This window comes from Rhinichthys klamathensis, unplaced genomic scaffold (assembly GCF_029890125.1).
Source record: "Rhinichthys klamathensis goyatoka isolate OS25496 unplaced genomic scaffold, OSU_Roscu_1.1 h1tg000277l_1, whole genome shotgun sequence".
Lineage (NCBI taxonomy): Eukaryota > Metazoa > Chordata > Actinopteri > Cypriniformes > Leuciscidae > Rhinichthys > Rhinichthys klamathensis.
Genome location: NW_026606796.1, coordinates 765001 through 783221, shown reverse-complemented (window position 1 = coordinate 783221; position 18221 = coordinate 765001). Strand labels below are relative to the sequence as shown.

General features: G+C 39.5%; 2 protein-coding genes across 5 annotated transcripts in view; both read left to right on the top strand.

Moving 5' to 3' along the window:
- Positions 1-13198, top strand: part of vti1a (vesicle transport through interaction with t-SNAREs 1A) — a 142766-nt gene extending 129568 nt beyond the window's left edge. For all 4 annotated transcript variants that reach the window (XM_056268816.1, XM_056268815.1, XM_056268817.1 and 1 more), the window contains one exon: positions 12212-13198. Coding sequence is in view for 2 of the 4 variants with exons in the window: in XM_056268815.1 (XP_056124790.1) it covers positions 12212-12305 (94 nt within the window). In the remaining 2 variants the exon portion in view is untranslated. The remainder of the gene's footprint in view (positions 1-12211) is intronic.
- Positions 1-18221, top strand: part of entpd1 (ectonucleoside triphosphate diphosphohydrolase 1) — a 266701-nt gene that overhangs the window by 13922 nt on the left and 234558 nt on the right. The gene's annotated exons all lie outside the window — the stretch shown is intronic.

Genomic DNA, 18221 nt, shown 5'->3' with positions numbered 1-18221 from the left:
CTGCCAGAATGAAAGAGCTGAAGAAGTTGGAAGAAGAAAGAAATTCTGGTCCAAAACCTAGTGAGTTGCCTACCTAGACTTCTTAGGCAGACACTATATAGGCAGCTATATAACAAAGTCTTGACTTTCAGTTTCAGTGGAGTTTGACAATAACATGTTGGTAAGTCAACAATACAGTATTGTGATAATCATAAAAATGAAAAAGCAAACACAAATATATAAGGCTGCATTAATTTAATCAAAAATACAGTAAAACAGTAATATTATGAAATGCAATTTTAAATAACTGTTTTGTATTTTTTATATATTTTAAATTATATAATATAACATTTAACAAATAACATATTTCATAGAGATTTTCCCCTATTTTCAATTATTTTACTTCAATAATAGGTTAGATTTTTGCAAATTTTTTTAATCAAAGATCAAAAGGATTTACCAAGGGTGCCAAGAATTCTGACTATATATATATTTATATTATTTATATACATTTTTATTTTCATGAGTTTGAAATGAGGTTGTCCATTTTGAGGTATCTTTCATGTTGGAATTCACCTACAATGCCCCAAAATACTGTTTATGTATAGGCAGCTCACTAGATTTTCGAACAGAAATCGAGAGAGTGCTACTAAGTTGGCAGAGTGCCAGTTAGAAGAATGATCCCGGGCTACCGGAAAATTAGAGGGAGCAGGGAATCTCGCTTGGACACTCCACGACAGCAGGCTACAGCTGCTGGAATCTTTTGCGAGCGAAAGAGGTTCCAGGAAGTAGTGCCAACAAAGTGTTTCTCCGTTTCTCTGTCTCAACCTTTTTAAATAGCACCTGATTCTGAACTCATCTTCTGTTTTACTCCCTCTCTCCTAGTCTCACTCTCCATCCCTCCCTCTTTCCTCCTGTAGTCTAGTAATCCCAGTCTAGGTTTCTAGTCAGATTGTTAGCTGGGCAATAAAAAATACATGAGTGTGTGGCGTAGAAGTGTTCGTTATGTATGTGTGTGTGTGTGTGTGTGTAGCTCATAAAGACAGCATCCCGACACATGGGCTGCTCCAAATGTGCAGGAGCTCGTTTGTCTTTCAGAGTTGGAGCGCTACGAGTTGAACGGGGCCGTGTGATTTGCCAGTCTCAGCCTGTGTATGTGTACAATATTCATGCCTGTGTGTTGGTGCTCTCTTCAGCAATTCCCTTTATAACCTTTTACACTCGTCTTAGTTTGTTGATCCATGTTAAGAAGCAGACTTATCCATGAGTGGGTTGCACAGGCGGCATGTCGTTCTGATGATAGACACAACGACAGCGAGAAAGAGAGATATGGAGTGAAATCATTTGGAGGCATTCACAGTTGCAGCACTGGCAACATCTCAAGATTCATCTGTGCTATCCAAAGTTCAGTGATATTCTACCTGAATCTACACAACGGTGCGTGATAGGACAGTCAGACCTCACTGATTGGAGCGGCTCCTGAGTCCAGCTCCAGATGATAAAAGTACTGTAGCAAGCTCCACCACCCCATAATCACGCTAATAAAACCCTATTTAACGGCTCTATTATACACTTCAGCCCTGTTAAAGTAGCCATGATGTGTGTGGGTGTGTGTATGCGTTTCAGAATGCTCTGGAGGGCAAACTACTGTTTTTCTTTTGGGAATTACACAGTGCTGGGGACTTTTTAAGTCAATTACATGCAATTAAATGCAGTTTTTTTTCCCCTGGCGTTCTTGTATGCGTGTGTGTGTGTGCGTGTGTGTGTGCGTGTGTGTGTGTGTGTTTGATTAAGCCTTAAAAGTCTTGTACAAGTCCCTTCTGTTCGTGCTCTTCTCATGACATTTCATGACATTTTTTAAATAGGTTTTTAATAGCCCGTGCTGATGTTTAGAGAACAGTTGTGTCCGGTATGTTTGGTAACTTAACTTTTTCACTATTTACTAAAAATATTATTAATAAAATTATTGGAAAACAGGGCACCCTAAAATTGACCAGGTTGTGAGTACAGTTATTGGCCAATATCTCAATGTTAAAATGGCAACATTTTGGCAAATTAATTGAATTGGTCAAAACACAATTGTACCATTGGCATAAATCTCAAAATCACCCTTCAGTCCAGTTCTCACTGACAGCTGCTAGCTCCATCACAGTTGCTATTGCTGACTCTCTACGTCACTCTAAAAGCGACTACAAAAGAACGCTATTGCCTGTCTTTATTACATCTAAAGCTCTGAGCTATTGACAGGTAAGGTGGTTTAAAGGCCGCTTTGACATGTACAGTACAGTAAGGCAGCTGAGAAGCCCTGCTAAAACATTTATCTTTGTTAGAGTGTGATCACACACTCTAACACAGGATCAGTTCTACAGGCCTTCCTCCCCGTACCAACACACGTAGAGATTCCTGTCCATCAGTCAGACCATTAGTGAACACATTGATCCTGCTGACTCTCCTCCCACTTTCACTTCTTTTTGCTTCTGTCTTGCTCCAGTGCAGTACAATACATGATGTGTTTAAAACAAGAAAGAAAAAAGAAAATACAGACCACTTACACAGTCAGTGATTCCTTTTATCGGCTTCAAAAGAAAATGCACACTCAAATTTGATTATATGATTAGTGACTAGAATATGTAGTATTTCATATTACGTTGCACTGTTTTAATTGTTTCAGACTTCTAAAACTTGCTGTTTATTAAGAGGTTTAAATGACAAAAATGCAGGTTTTAGACTGTATGTGTTTGTTTTCAGTTTGTGTTGTTATGAGAGTTTGCTGGGGGATGTTTTGTTTTGGGATGATTGTGAAAGGGTGTGTGTGTTTATGAATGTGTGTGTGTGTGTGGTGCTTGGGTGATGGTGGTGGTGGTGTTCAAATGGGGTAAACTTCTGTCACCCACCTCCCCCCACACACACACAGGCGTAGAGGTGTACCACTGCCCTCATTAGGGCTACTAATAAGGGGAACTGAGAGTGTACGAGAGAGAGAGAAAAAAATAGTGGGAAAGAAGGGGAAAAAGGTTTTAAATTTTAATAACGCGGGTACGATTTTGTAAATCTTTCCTGACAGAAAACTCCTCATTATTTTCATCTGTCTCTGACTCCTCTACCACCTCCACTGATAAATGGGCTTTTCGTAGCTTGAACTCGCTCTCCTTCTTTCTCTCTCTCTCCTTCTTTCTCTCTCTCTCTCTCCTTCTTTCTCTCTCTCTCTCTCTCTCTCTCTCTCTCTCTCTCTCTCTCTCTCTCTCTCTCTCTCTCTCTCTCTCTCTCTCTCTCTCTCTCTCTCTCTCTCTCTCTCTCTCTCTCTCTCTCTCTCCCCCTCTCCCTCTCTCTCTTTCTCTCTCTCACGCACACAGTCGTTTATTCTTTGGCGTTGTGCTTCTGAGGTTAGACTTATGTTTTTAACCCAATTGACTCCGTTTAATTTTGTCTGCTGGTTTTGGAAGGAGTTATTTGGGCAGTGCCTGCTTACATATAGTGCTCGGCTTGTGAGCTTCACACTGAGAAAGTTACAGTGTGCTTAAGTCAGACAGAGATTCTCAACTGAAGGGTCTTAAATTGAAGAGGGGTTTGCAGACACCCCCATAAAAACAAAAACGTAATTAGGTGGTTTGATCAGCTTTTATAAAATTTAAGGGGGGGGGGGGGGAAACTGTTGATTATTTCTGACATAACGTGACTTTTATCCAACTTTTTAGTTATTCTTAAACAGGAAAAACTTTTAATTTACAGATTTTTTTATAGTATTTAGGACAGACGCTGTGGATCCTTGTCTTCACATTATACATGTAAAGTTATATGCTACTGTTCAAAAGTATGATTTTTTTTTTAAAGAAAATAATATAATAATATTTTTATTCAGCAAGCATGCTTTAAAGCTGCAGTCCGGCGTTTTTCCTCTTTGTCGCCATCTCTGTTCGAAATCTGCAATTGCAGTCATTCGCGGAATTATCAACTTTACGTGGGTTGTACTTCAACACCCTCGACACGGCACAGCGCGGATGAACACAGACACAGTGTTTGAGGAGAGTGTGCTGTACAGCTGTCAGTCACCGCGCCGGTGTGGATACTGTCATTCAGAATCACAGATTATTCTTTTTGGAAGTATGACCAACATAAGAATTTTCACCGGAAATTGTCATCTAAACTTGTAAGAAACATCCTCCTTTGTTCTGGTTCTGACATTGCAGCAAATCGCGCTGATTATATGATTGATAAGTTTAATTATATCAAGTGCTGTGAGATAAGGCTATAAATCTCCACCTCCAACATCCTCACACGCAGTATAGCTTATACTAGCCGAGACTCCTTCTTTATATGTACAGATGTGACGTAATGACTCACAGACATGCTCGAATCTCCCACGGAAATCCACCAGTACCACTGGAATTAAAAACATTATTACAAGCTTACCGCTTTGAATCGACCTACGGCAAGCAGATAGTTTTGAACACTGGCTGGTTATGTATTTAATCAAATATGTATTTTGGATAATTTTTTACCCAAAAAAAGCTACGGACTGCAGCTTTAAATTAATCAAAAGTTATATTAAACTCTTTTACATTGTTACAAAAAAAAACTACTTCTGTAAATGCTGTTCTTTTGAATGATCTATTCATCAAAGAATCCTGAAAAAAATGTATCAAGCATACTGTTTTCAACATTGAACATTATAAGAAATATTTATTGAGCACCAAATTATTAGCATATTAGACTGATTTCTGAAGGATCATATGACACTGAAGACTGGAGTAATGATGCTGAAAATTCAGCTTCAGCATGACATAAAAAAAAGAAAAGAAATTTGTAGGAATTTCACAATATTACATGGTTTATACTGTATTTTTGTAATCAAAATGCAGTCTTGGTGAGCACTTTTTCAAAAACAAAAAATTTGAACCGACCCCAATGATTGTTAATATACTTAAATTACTATAGTTTTTACTTTTTTTAGGTAATATTTTCCAGTAGTAGTGTGTGAATAGGTTTTGCTGAGTGAGTTTAATCAAGTCAATGAAATGAAACCAAATGTGATCTACCAGAGTTACAGTTTGACTTGTTTCATTAAAAAACATAAATTCATTTATTCCAGCATGGGAATTGAACTGCGTAGAGTCTTATCTCTGGTGACATAATACATTTCTATTGGTACATGAGATCATGCTAACAATTTAACAACTGTGAGTTCTTGGAGTGTTTAATATTTAATATTAGTTGAGCATGGTTGTGAGTCAGTGAAGTTTTAATGTTATGATTTTTTCTTTATATGCTACATTGAAGAAACCTTTATTTATTTGATTTTAGATGTGCATTTTTGAGCCCCTGATTCTTTTTCCGACCTAAGCTAGACAGAGACAGAAAATGTGAACGTGTAAAAGAAGGTTTACCCTGAGCTATGAGCTGTGACAACATGAACAGGTCTCCTCCAGCCCTCTGTCATGTGTTTGACAGTGAGGATGGATGCGGTTTGATGGGTCCTGCTCTGTTCTGTCCAGACATGGTTCAGCATGGGATAGAACCTCCATGAAACAGGCAACAGATATAACCTTTTCTTCTGCTCTCTCTGTCTCTGTCCTCCCCTTAATGTGATTCAACCCAGGTGAGACTGGAGATAGAGGAACCACAGATTAGTCACAGAAGTATCCAATGCCCCTTTTCCTGTTGTAGTTTCCAATCTAGTCAGCTTCCTGATTTGAGGGAGGAAAAATATCACTCCAACCTGTTAAATGTGCTGCAAAAATGTTAAATAATAATCTTTATTATTATATTATATTATATTATATTAAGTCTGGAGTTTATCACACTGAGCATATACAATGGCTCAAGCACCTGTAACCCTGGGCGTAAATTTATAATCTTTAGATTTTTTTTTTTTATACTTCTATGTTTGCAGTCCATCATTTTCAGTAAATTATTCACTTCTGTGCATGTTTTACTGTAAAACAGCTGAATGGCCAGATGATACGCAAACTACGTTTCTCGACTGGATAAAGGAAACCAGCGTCTTGCTTGTAAAGTTTTAATGGATGAGGATTGTAATCATGGGTAAAGACCATTGCAGTGACGTACAGGAATCGTACAGTAAGCAAGCGACGCGTGAGTCCGTTATATTGATGCGCAAACAAACTGTGTATGTGTGAGCTCTTGATGCAGTGATCGCACACTGTATCTATGCACAGACATATTTCAGTACATTCACATTGTTTCCACACACATTCAGGATAATGTTTTGATTTGTCGTGTGTATGTTGCTGTGTTTAGTATTTCTGAATGTATCCGTGTACTGTAGTAGGCATATGCAGTCAGGTCAAGGTGGTTGGTTTAGTTTTTTTTTTTTCGGCATCTCTATGTGGTCCTGTTCGGTATCGCAACTTGACTTCTGTTGCACTGAACACATACTATACACTTTTTTATTTGTTTGTTTTTTCATGGGTGCTTTGGTGTGCATAAATGTATGAATTATATGGATTCCTTATATCACTTGGTTATGTGGTGTCATTTTGGAGTCTCCAAGTGTCCTTTTTTGGAAAGACACCTAAATCTACCTTTAAAAAAGTGAGCAGAAAATATAGTTTTGTGAGAATCACCTTTCAATATGATACAATAACAATACAATAAAAACAGTAATATTATGAAATATTATTACAGTTTAAAATAGCTGTTTTCTATTTTAATATATTTTAAAATGTAATTTATTCCTGTGACGGCAAAGCTGAATTTTCAGCATCAATTAGTCCAGTACACAAGTTATTTAAAGGTACAATGTGTACTTTTTTAGGTATTTAATTATCTAAAATCATTATTTTTATTCATAAATATGTCCTCAGTGGTGTACAATAGTGATGCTCGGGTCGGCTTTTTTTCCAACCCGCGGGTCCCGCTTTTATGAAATTATTTGGCCCGCCCCAGCCCGCACCGCACCACTGTATCTATTTTTACAACCCGCCCCGCACCCGCGACTGTTAAATAGACATACTACTAGGCATTGTAATGTAAATGATAACAGCCTTTATTTCAGCCTGAAAGTGCTAGGAAACAAACCCTGTAAACTGGCAACAAGAGACGATTATGAATATGAATCATAAATCAGGTCATATTAATAAGATACTAATAAACATTTTCAACATTTACAAAGCAGCGTTTGTATTCATCTAATAGGCTAAACCATTTTTTATTTCTTAGACCCCCCCACAAATATGTCTTGACATGCTGGAAGTGCCCGTTTTGTGGCGCTACTGTTTGTATATTTTTCAGACGAGTTGCACTTCAGGAAACGTTAGCCGATCTAGCTACTGTTGTCTCCTGCTGCAACTATTTCTGAGAACAGCTCCCAAACATTAGATTTAGCAGCCTAACCTTATTTTTCTTTTCAATTTAATCAGGTAAATTCCCGACCTCAATTTCTCCCGCACCTCGTCTTCCATCTTCACTTTTATTTCTCCGTTGTTGTTGTTGTTGTTGTCGTGGCTGGCGGCGGGAGCTGCGGAGCTGCTTGGCGCGCCGCTTTCTTGGCGCGTAGCAACTTAACTTGCGTGAGGTCCATGAACCTTTGGCATCACGTGACACGTCACGTGTCACGTGATGCCAAAGGTTCATGGACCTCACGCAAGTTAAGTTGCTACGGCATTCGTATTATCAAATAACCTAATAAAATACGAAAATAGATATTCCCAAATATTTAATATAGGCTGGAAATTGCAAGCAACATACATGGATTAAAAAACAAACAGTAATAATGACCCGCCCCAACCCGCCCCGCAAATAAAGTGACAATTTCTTTACCCGCCCCAACCCGACTCGCGGGTTACCCCGGGGTCCGCGGGTTACGAGTCGCCCGCGCATCACTAGTGTACAAATACCTCTGCCAATTATCTGACTTATCCTCGTAAACTAAGAATTAATTATCTTTATATACATGGGACGGGTAGGTCCACGGAGGCTTCCATGTAGTTCCGCCATCTTGAAAAACTATAATAGCAGAGAGGGACAAAAAGTACTAGGCCAACGCGTTTCCACAACGCGTTTCCGTTCAGAGCCAGCGTCACGTAACTGAACGCAGCAGAAACGGAGGAGCAGAGCAGTGAGAGGCGCTTGTCACTGCCCCGGCAAGTTTCAGTCAGTAATTCATACTGTAACATTCGTTTGCTCGTTGTGTCAAGTTGCAGTTTGTTTGAAATAACAGACCTGTTCACCCGAAGGAAAACTCGACGAAGTGTTATTAGAAGACATCCTGTCATAGCTTTTTGGTACATAACGGCTACCGTAGATACAACACGCATTTGAAAAAGCTAGGCGCTGGAGAGCACAATTCGTTTGACTGCAAAATACAATTTCACTACTAGATGGGAGAAATTCCTACACATTGTCCCTTTAAATATACAGTATAATGAATATATATATACTCACCGGCCACTTTATTAGGTACCCCATGCTAGTAACGGGTTGGAGCCCCTTTTGCCTTCAGAACTGCCTCAATTCTTCGTGGCATAGATTCAACAAGGTGCTGGAAGCATTCCTCAGGGAGTTTGGTCCATATTGACATGATGGCATCACACAGTTGCCGCAGATTTGTCGGCTGCACATCCATGATGCGAATCTCCCGTTCCACCACATCCCAAAGATGCTCTATTGGGTTGAGATCTGGTGACTGTGGAGGCCATTTTAGTACAGTGAACTCATTGTCATGTTCAAGAAACCAATTTGAAATGATTAGAGCTTTGTGACATGGTGGAAGTAGCCATCAGAGGATGGGTACATGGTGGCCATAAAGGGATGGACATGGTCAGAAACAATGCTCAGGTAGGCCGTGGCATTTAAACGATGCCCAATTGGCACTAAGGGGCCTAAAGTGTGCCAGGAAAACATCCCCCACACCATTACACCACCACCACCAGCCTGCACAGTGGTAACAAGGCATGATGGTTCCATGTTCTCATTCTGTTTACGCCAAATTCTGACTCTAACATCTGAATGTCTCAACAGAAATCGAGACTCATCAGACCAGGCAACATTTTTCCAGTCTTCAACTGTTCAATTTTGGTGAGCTCTTGCAAATTGTAGCCTCTTTTTCCTATTTGTAGTGGAGATGAGTGGTACCCGGTGGAGTCTTCTGCTGTTGTAGCCCATCCGCCTCAAGGTTGTGCGTGTTGTGGCTTCACAAATGCTTTGCTGCATACCTCGGTTGTAACGAGTGGTTATTTCAGTCACTGTTGCCCTTCTATCAGCTCGAACCAGTCTGGCCATTCTCCTCTGACCTCTGGCATCAACAAGGCATTTCCGCCCACAGAACTGCCACTCACTGGATGTTTTTTCTTTTTCGGACCATTCTCTGTAAACCCTAGAGATGGTTGTGCGTGAAAATCCCAGTAGATTAGCAGTTTCTGAAATACTCAGACCAGCCCTTCTGGCACCAACAATCATGCCACGTTCAAAGTCACTCAAATCACCTTTCTTCCCCATACTGATGCTCGGTTTGAACTGCAGGAGATTGTCTTGACCATGTCTACATGCCTAAATGCACTGAGTTGCCGCCATGTGATTGGCTGCTTAGAAATTAAGTGTTAACGAGCAGTTGGACAGGTGTACCTAATAAAGTGGCCGGTGAGTGTGTATATATATATATATATATATATATTCATTATACTGTATATTAAAATAACTGAGTATATGATTACAATTAATTACTTTGAATGTCAAAAATGTGTTCTCAGAAACTAAGATCAAGGAAACAAAGAAGGTAATGTGGCAAGTTTGTTTGTGGACAGATTATTTAGTAACAGTCAGTTACATCATCATTTGCCTCTCAAGTATTCAGACTGGTTCTGAGAGAGGTGCAAAAGGTGTACAAATAGTGTTTTGGTTCTTCTGTTCTTTGAGATCCATTCGTGGTTATATTTAGTTAAAGTTGAAAGGGACTGCCATAAGGGAAGATTTTAAAGTTTACAGACAAAAGTTCCCCTCCATCAGTGAGTATTTGAGCTCTCGTACATGACAGGATGAATTACTTCCCCAAACATGTTCCTCAAATTACAACGGATCTCAGTGAATAGATTCGTGCACTTTCCAGTGTCTTTTTCAGAGTGTTTTTAGGCCTGGTGTTGTTGAAGTGAAGGAAGCGTGGCTGCTCTCTGTGATGACTGGGCCACTCACTCACTCGCTCTGGATGTGGGGCTGCCCGGGGCCTCTCCGCCCACCCTCAAGGGCCTGTCAGAGCAGCCTTACCAAAGGCAGATTAATCTACATTACTGCTAACAGCTCAGCCTGGCCCCTGATCCACTCACACACACACACTGTATTTAATCTCTTGCACTTCAGTCAAAAATCTACAGCTGAGGTTTTGGTCAGAAAATTAAGGTTAGTAGAAATTGATTTATGAGTCCGTGAATTTTCTAGAGGTTGTGTGTTAAAATACACAGTAAATGACGATCCTGCCTAAACCCTTTTTACCAGGGTAGAATCATTGTGCAGAACAGCTTCAATTGGCTTATTGATTTTATAAATTCATGGTTACAATATGTCAAAAGACAGTAATGTTCATCAGTTTATATACAAAGTTTGTAGTCTGTTAGACTTTTTTAATGTTTTTTGAAGAAGTATTTAATGCTCACCAAGGCTGCATTTGTTTGATCAAAATAACTTTTTATATTTTAAAATGTAGTTTATTCCTGTGATGGCAAAGCTTGATTTTTAGCATCATGGGTTAGGCCGTTAGGGGATAGAATATACAGTTTGTACAGTATAAAAAAACATTATGTCTATGGAAATTCCCCACGAAGATACCAAAACCTAACGTGTGTTTGTGTGTGTAGCCAGTGTAAATAATGAATGTTACTTAAAGAGACATGTGGGAGATCTGGCCTTGCTAAACATGCTCTGATTAATGTCCTCCGTCAAGCATGCACTCCCAATTATGAATTATGCCAGCCCAGCATCCAATCAGAGCTCACCTTTCATCAGTGCTGTGAAAAAAGCCTCTGATGGTTTATCGTAACAAAATAAACATATCGGAGCATAAACACAAATGAATACTAGTCAGTTTTGTGCAGCAGCATTGAGGTGTGTATTGTAATGCTATTTTGCTTTCTTTACTGTACATCTCTGTATCTGTGAGAGGTGTGTGTGTGTGTGTGTGTGTTTGGATGGGGAAGAGTGCTGCTCTGCTGCAGTGGTGATGAATGGGTGTGTGTGAGTTATTCATCTCCTGCTTATAGGAGTGGACAGTGGTCCTGCTCTCTCCACATGTCAGCACATGGGATAATTCTGTCATTTATCAGGAATGACACTGGAGACAAAAACTCACCCCGAGAGATCATCCCAGGGTCTCAACTCCTGCTCTCACCCTCACTGTACTCATCCACACGCCCACTTTGTCACTTTTCAAACAGTTTGTTTTTCTTAGTTCTGAGCAGACAGACATTTTTCTGCATTTTCTGTTTTGGGGGAAAATTCTGCTGTATGATATGGATGGTAAAGTGCATAAAATGAAGAAATGTTTCTTGAGCAGCAGATCAGCATATTAGAATGATTTCTGAAGGATCATGTGACACTGAAGACTTGAGAAATGATGCTGAAAATTCAGCTTTGGCATCACAGGACTAAAGTACATTTTAAAGTATATCAAAATAGAAAACAGCTATTTTAAACTGTAATAATATTTCATAATATTAATGTTTTTACGGTATGTTTGTTGTTGTTACTCTTTTTCTCTTATTGTGAATTATACTTGAAATCACAATTAAATTGGCCATAATATGTTTAATAAATAAATCTGCAACTGATTTGTAGAACTTTGTGAATTACTGAGTGAATCTATGGAGTCTTTCCTTTTTTGTTTGGTCATGTGATAATAGGAAAGTGAGTTTTATGGAGAATTCCTTCAGTAAATATGTGCATTTTATTAGCTGGAGGAATGCCACAAGCTACACTTTTTACTTTTTAGAGAGAAATAAATGCTCTAAGCGTGTCTGCTGACAGATGGTGAGGAAAAAGGCAAAGTTGTCATGCCGTGACATGTTTTGCACAATAGTATGTGTTTGTGTTTTTAGACCGATCTGATGGAGTTCAGTCAGAAAAAAATTTATTCATTTTTGATGCGAGGCATGTACTCGATCACATGCATGTTATTTTGTGTGAAGATGTTAAATCGTAGTTTTTACTACCGTCTCAATTAATGTCCTTAACATAAAATCTCTTTTCTCTTCTCTTTCTCTCCATCTCTCCCTCTCCTCACCCACAGGATCATTCAGAATCGTGTCCTGGTCTTCATCCTGGGCGCCATCATCCTCCTCACCATCGTCTTGGCCATCTATTTCAATTTGCGAGGGCACTGATCTCCACTGACTGGCCCTATGCGTGCATGTGTGAGTGTGTACGAGCGTGTGTGTAAGATTAATAGTGACAAAAGTGTTGGGCTGGAGTAATTAGGACAAATTGTTCACATGAATCATTCCTGGTGGGCAGTGACAGGGGGCCTCTCCTCGCTGCTCTCGAGCGGAGCGGGACCGTGTCTACCCTCTCTCTCCTTATATTTATGCTGCGTCCATTACTTTTAAAACTTACCGACCCAGAGAGAAACCCGGCACGGATGTGTGGACACAAGGACCATGATGAGAACATCAGATGGATGAAGAACAGGAAGACGAACATCAACCTATGTCATAACCTGCTGTTTAATGTTTAGTTTTGAGGGGGGGTTGTAGGCGGGAAAAGGGCATGAGAGCCAAAAGGTACTGGAAAATCCTATCCATCAGGTATATGTGTGTGTGTGTGTGTGTGTGTGTGTGTGTGTGTGTGTGTGTGTGTGAGAGAGCCGTACACAAGGCAAGGCCCCCGGAGCAGTACCATTTAGCACACGGTGCAGAATCACACACTACACACAGCCCAAAGGTCACACGCCCGTCTCTCAGTCCCCCTTCATCCAGGATTAGTAGCTTCTCACGCTGTTCCTCTAAGGTCAGCAAAGACCTCGCATGTGTTTAGTTAAACCAGCAGGACTGCTTTGAACAAGAAAATATCCATGTCCACTCTTACCTTTACTAATCAAATCTGACAGCATGATAGTAACTGTAGTCAGTCGTACTAATAAGAAATGTATTTCCTGTATTTATTTGTCATTTCAGATGAATTGTACTGTATTTTTCGCTGTATCTTTCTTTCAATTTATCTGGAATTTGTTTTAGCCATTAATGTTTGACATTAAAATCACATAATTTGTCTCTACTGTGCAATGTTGCAAATGTGCTTCATTATTCCTATAGGAAGACCAACTAGCAAGCATCAGTATGGAAATATGCGAAATTTGGGAGTCTGCTCCAGGCTTTCACCTGCTGTTTGCATATTAGGTTAGAAGAAAGAAGGTAAAGATGACTATGTGCTAATAGTTCATTTCAGTTAGTTTATCATTTATCTGAGGATTCCTTTGTGTACTTTTATATATTTATGTGTGTATCACCATACACTCCGGCTCAGTTCCAAAACGCAGTGAGTTCCCTTGATGTCTAATGCCTACATAGGCAGCTGACGTCCAAAGCAGCATCACTAGCTGAAAATTATACCTCATAAATGACTGATTTGGGACTCTTTACATAGTCAGCAACTTTGAACAGACTACAAAAAATATTTATTTGAATATTTATTTTTGCTGTCAAGCTAATGACAAACATATAGTCGAATACATGTTGCAAATGAGTCAAATAAACGATTTTAGTGAATCAATTATATTTATTATCAACATTATTCTGTTCATCGGTTTATTTAACAAAAGAGTAAGCTGTCAGGGTATTGCTATGCTAATAACAATGTGTTAAGCATAAAAACAAATAATCAATGTTAGTGATTGTTAGTTGAATGTATTTGTAATCAACATTTCGCTTTGCCGTCTACGATCAATTATTTTGAAAACAAGAGTTAGCTGTTAGCTTGTTTCTAAGCTAATGACAATATGTTAAACAAACAAATAATGGTTCAATTCAATGATGCAGTCAAGCAACATCAAGTCCCATCCTACGTCTTGTTCAAGAAGCCATTTCACTTGCATAAACATCACATTAGGGAAGAAAAGTCTATAAAGAGTTAGCTGTTAGCATGTTGTTAAGCTAATGGCATAATGTGTTAAACAAAATCAAATAATCAATTTTATATATATTGTATATATTTTTATATTATGTTTATTAATATTTAATTTTGTTTGTCCTTTTTGAATATATATTTTTTTAAAGTTTGCTATTAGCATGTTGCTAAGCTAATTACAATGCGAAGCATAAATAATCAATGTTTGTGAAGCGATTATATTCTTAATCAACATTAATAATATTAATGAATTTGTTCAATTTATATAGCGCTTTTCTGGGTAGTCAAAGCGCTTTACATGGAAGGCGGTAATCTCCTCAACCACCACCAATGTGCGGCATGCCGGCATCCACCTGGATGATGCGACGGCAGCCACATTGCGCCAGAATGCCCACCGCACACCAGCTTACTGGTGGAGAGGAGACAGTGATGAAGCCAATCAGTATATGGCAAAATCATTAGCCAAAATGTCTGTGCCGATGCCGATAGCCTCGTGGGCAAGTGCATGTAGCGCTGTTGTGCTTCGGGCGACCCGGGTTCGAGTCCCGGTTCGTGGACCTTTCCCGATCCCGTCCCCCCCTCTCTCTCTCTCTCTCTCCCACCTCACTTCCTATCTAGCTACTGTCCTATCCTAATAAAAGGCAAAAATGTCAAAAAATAAACCTTAAAAAAAAAAAAATTAGGCAAAATGAGGTACAGCTGTTTTTGGTGTTGAATCAGCTATATAATGGACGTTTTTCTTTGTTCTGTTGAATCAGCTATATAATGAACATTTTTCTTAGTTGTATCTTATTTTTATTTTCTTTATTTTTATTTTATTTTTCAGAGTTGTCACATTGCATTCTGCAAATTCTTTTTGCCCCACTAAGGATGCTGCCTTAAAATTTGGCCAAAGAAGGTGTCTTAAAAGGCAGCATATTATTAGGCCTTCACCTCTTGGCCCTCACACGGGGAGCGCTCCTGTGATGATGCCTAGGCGACTCACTAGGTTTTAACACACGTGCCACAGCTCTTCCTATCACCTCACGCTTACAGCCCTGCCACAGTGACGCATGCGCGCACACCTCGGCCAATCGAGGTGCCTGGGGGACAGACAGATGGAGCGTCAGACAGACAGGCAGACGGCATTTGATATTCTGTTTCAGGCCGTTGGATTGTCTTATTTTGGAAGCAGCCTGGTGGGGGGTTTTCTCTGCCTCTACTTCACAGCTATGGCTTCAAAGCGCCAAATTAATGGCCAACAAAATAGTGCGGCTCCGCGTGTCCCATGTGGGGCCAACCTATTGAGAGTTATCATTAAGTTGAGGAAGGAAGAGAAAGGATGAGGGGGAGCTGAATCCCGCCAGTTTAACAAACCTCATCAGATAATGACCTCTGTGATTGGGTTTTGCATCAAATGGCGAAGAGAAAGAGAGTGTGCGTTTAAGTACGATAGCGATGAGATTTGTTTGTCCTTGTTTTCCTCACATGCGTGTGCGGAGCCACTCGTTTGTTTCCCACACCTGCGAGTGTGTATGCGAGACATCAGTCGGCTGTGCATGTAATGACTTGGATGTGTGTTGGTGTCTTTTGCTGGCTCAGAATCTGTGTGTGCGTTATCTGTCTCTCGCTCTCGCTCTCGCTCTCGCTCTCGCTCTCGCTCTCGCTCTCGCTCTCGCTCTCTCTCTCTCTCTCTCTCTCTCTCTCTCTCTACTTGGGCCTGTCAGATCCTCTCAGCAGCGTGTGGCTGGTGGAAAAGCAGCGTGGCTGCGGCTCTATTTGAAGTTGTAATGGTGTCAAAAAGTCAGAGCTGACTGACAGCCGTCAGTCCCACTGGGGCTCATTAAATCATAACAACTTGACAAGGAAATAATTGAGCGCTGACGATAAGTTGGGGCCCATTTAGATGTTTTTATTTTCTTTCATTATTAGTTGTGGCTATTATGTTCATTAAGAAATTGCATTAAACAACCATCGGGGGGGCTAATGATTTGTTTATATCCCCTTTTTTATTATTTAAACATTAGGTGTGTCACGTGACGCCTTCGGCTGGCTGGCGGTATCATCTGCCGCATCTATTTTTTCCCTTCTTTTTTTTCTCTTCCTTTCTTTTCATCCTTTTTCACCCTATATGCCTCCCTGTCTCCTTCCCTCCTTTCTCTCTCTCTCTCTCTCTCTCTCTCTCTCTCTCTCTCTCTCTCTCTCTCTAAGCAGCGGGTGCCTTTGGAATATGAAATAGATTATTCATTACCCTGTTCTCTGTAGCTGATTTGGTTTGCGTGTAGTGTCTTCTATGTGAGGAGGATGAAAACTTGTCAAAAATGGGTTATATCTTATTCCAAGGGGCAACAATAGTGGCAGTTACAGACAGACTTTAATATTTCATTATGCCTGACGTTAACCCAGCTAAGTGACTTCAGCTAGCAGGCCTTTAGTGAGAAAGAGACTCTGATTAGCTCCTATCACAGAACAGGCTACGACGAAGAGGCAGGAAAGACCCACTGCGGTCATGGCAGAGATGGGCGCTTGCTCTTGATTTACAGAAATCTTGCTGGATAGATGCAGGATACACACACACACACACACACATATATATATATATATATATATATATGCATTAAGCATCATCGTGATTTATTTTGAGTAACCCTTTAAGCTCCGCCCACCTTGACTACGGTTGCTATTGCTAAGTCAGAGGAGCTTTATAAAACATTGCATGGGAAAGAATTGGGAGATTTATGTGAACAGTTAATTTTTGTTCTGTAAAATCTGCTCAAAGTGATAAAAAAACCCCCTTAAATTATACAGCATTGTGATTTTAAAAGGCTGTGAATCTGAATCAGAGTCAAAATAAAAGTTAATATAAAGTTCTTTGCAACAAAGGTTTATCATGTTTGAGTAATTTCTTTATTTTCTTAAATTCATCTAACTATCAAAGCACCCAGAACATCAATGGACTTGCATGAATAAGCTAGTCTAGTAATATGGTGAACGGCAACAATTGCTGAGTACGTTTTTTTCAGTAACAGTTTCAAGGTGGGCTAAGTGAAAGAGTTATTAAAATTTGAATTTTAGTGTCTTTAAATTGACACTAAAATTGATGTCACATTAGCAGATGCAGCCTGCAGAAATGATCACCAGTGTTTGCTGACTGCACTTTTTCTGAGGTCCACATTTAAACTGTACATCTCTCTCTATTTTTACTCGTTCACACATCCAGGCATAATATTTCACCCTATAGATCAGCCTTTCTCAAACTTTTTTCAGTCGGGGCACCTTTCAAAAGTGCATAAAATCTCAAGGCACCCCAGTGTAAAATATAAATTAAAAACACTGCATAACCCAAATGTAAATGCAAATGTCCTGTTTATTTAGACAGAACAGTAATGAACAGAGCATAATACGAACTGTAAATAACAATAACAATAATAATAACAACTTTACAGGGCTATCACTTTTGTGAAAAAATCCTGATCGATTTTTGAGACATAAACGTGTCTAAAGACGTTTCCATTTTCAGCGCCAAATATAGGCAAATCCACGGACAACTAACAGGCATTAGCACGAGCGAAAGAGTGCGCTTGAGACGCGCACAAGTCAGCAATATTTCTGATGATTTATTGGCATGAAGTTTCGTGCACAATGACAAACAGGAGTGCAAGATTCTCGAAAAACAATAAGCAGAGTGGACTGCCATAACATCAATGAAAAACATTACTGCAGGCTTCGACATGGCTGTGTTTACGATTAGAAATGTCAAACAAATTTCGCCTACGTAGGCGATTGTAGGCCGGATCTGTATCTGTATGCATGGGACTGTCTGAATACCGGCAGAATTCACATTTTTGTTGTAAAAAGAGACACGTTATGCAGAAGTATAGTATAGTTTGTATGTGTGTTTGTCAGAGCCTGCAGTTGCTGTGTGACGCGCGTTCGCGCGGTCGGTGTTGTTGCTATAACGCGGTGCTATGGGTTGCGTCACTTGCGTCAAGTTGTGTGTGTCTTGCTTCGGTCTTGTGAGACGGATTTTTATGGTTAATTTTATATATATATATTTATCTAAAATGAATTTACAATTTTATTAATACGTTCATATGTTTAAAAAGAAGAAGAATGTATTTATGTAAATTCAAATATATATATATATATATATATATATATATATATATATATATATATATATATATATATATATTTTT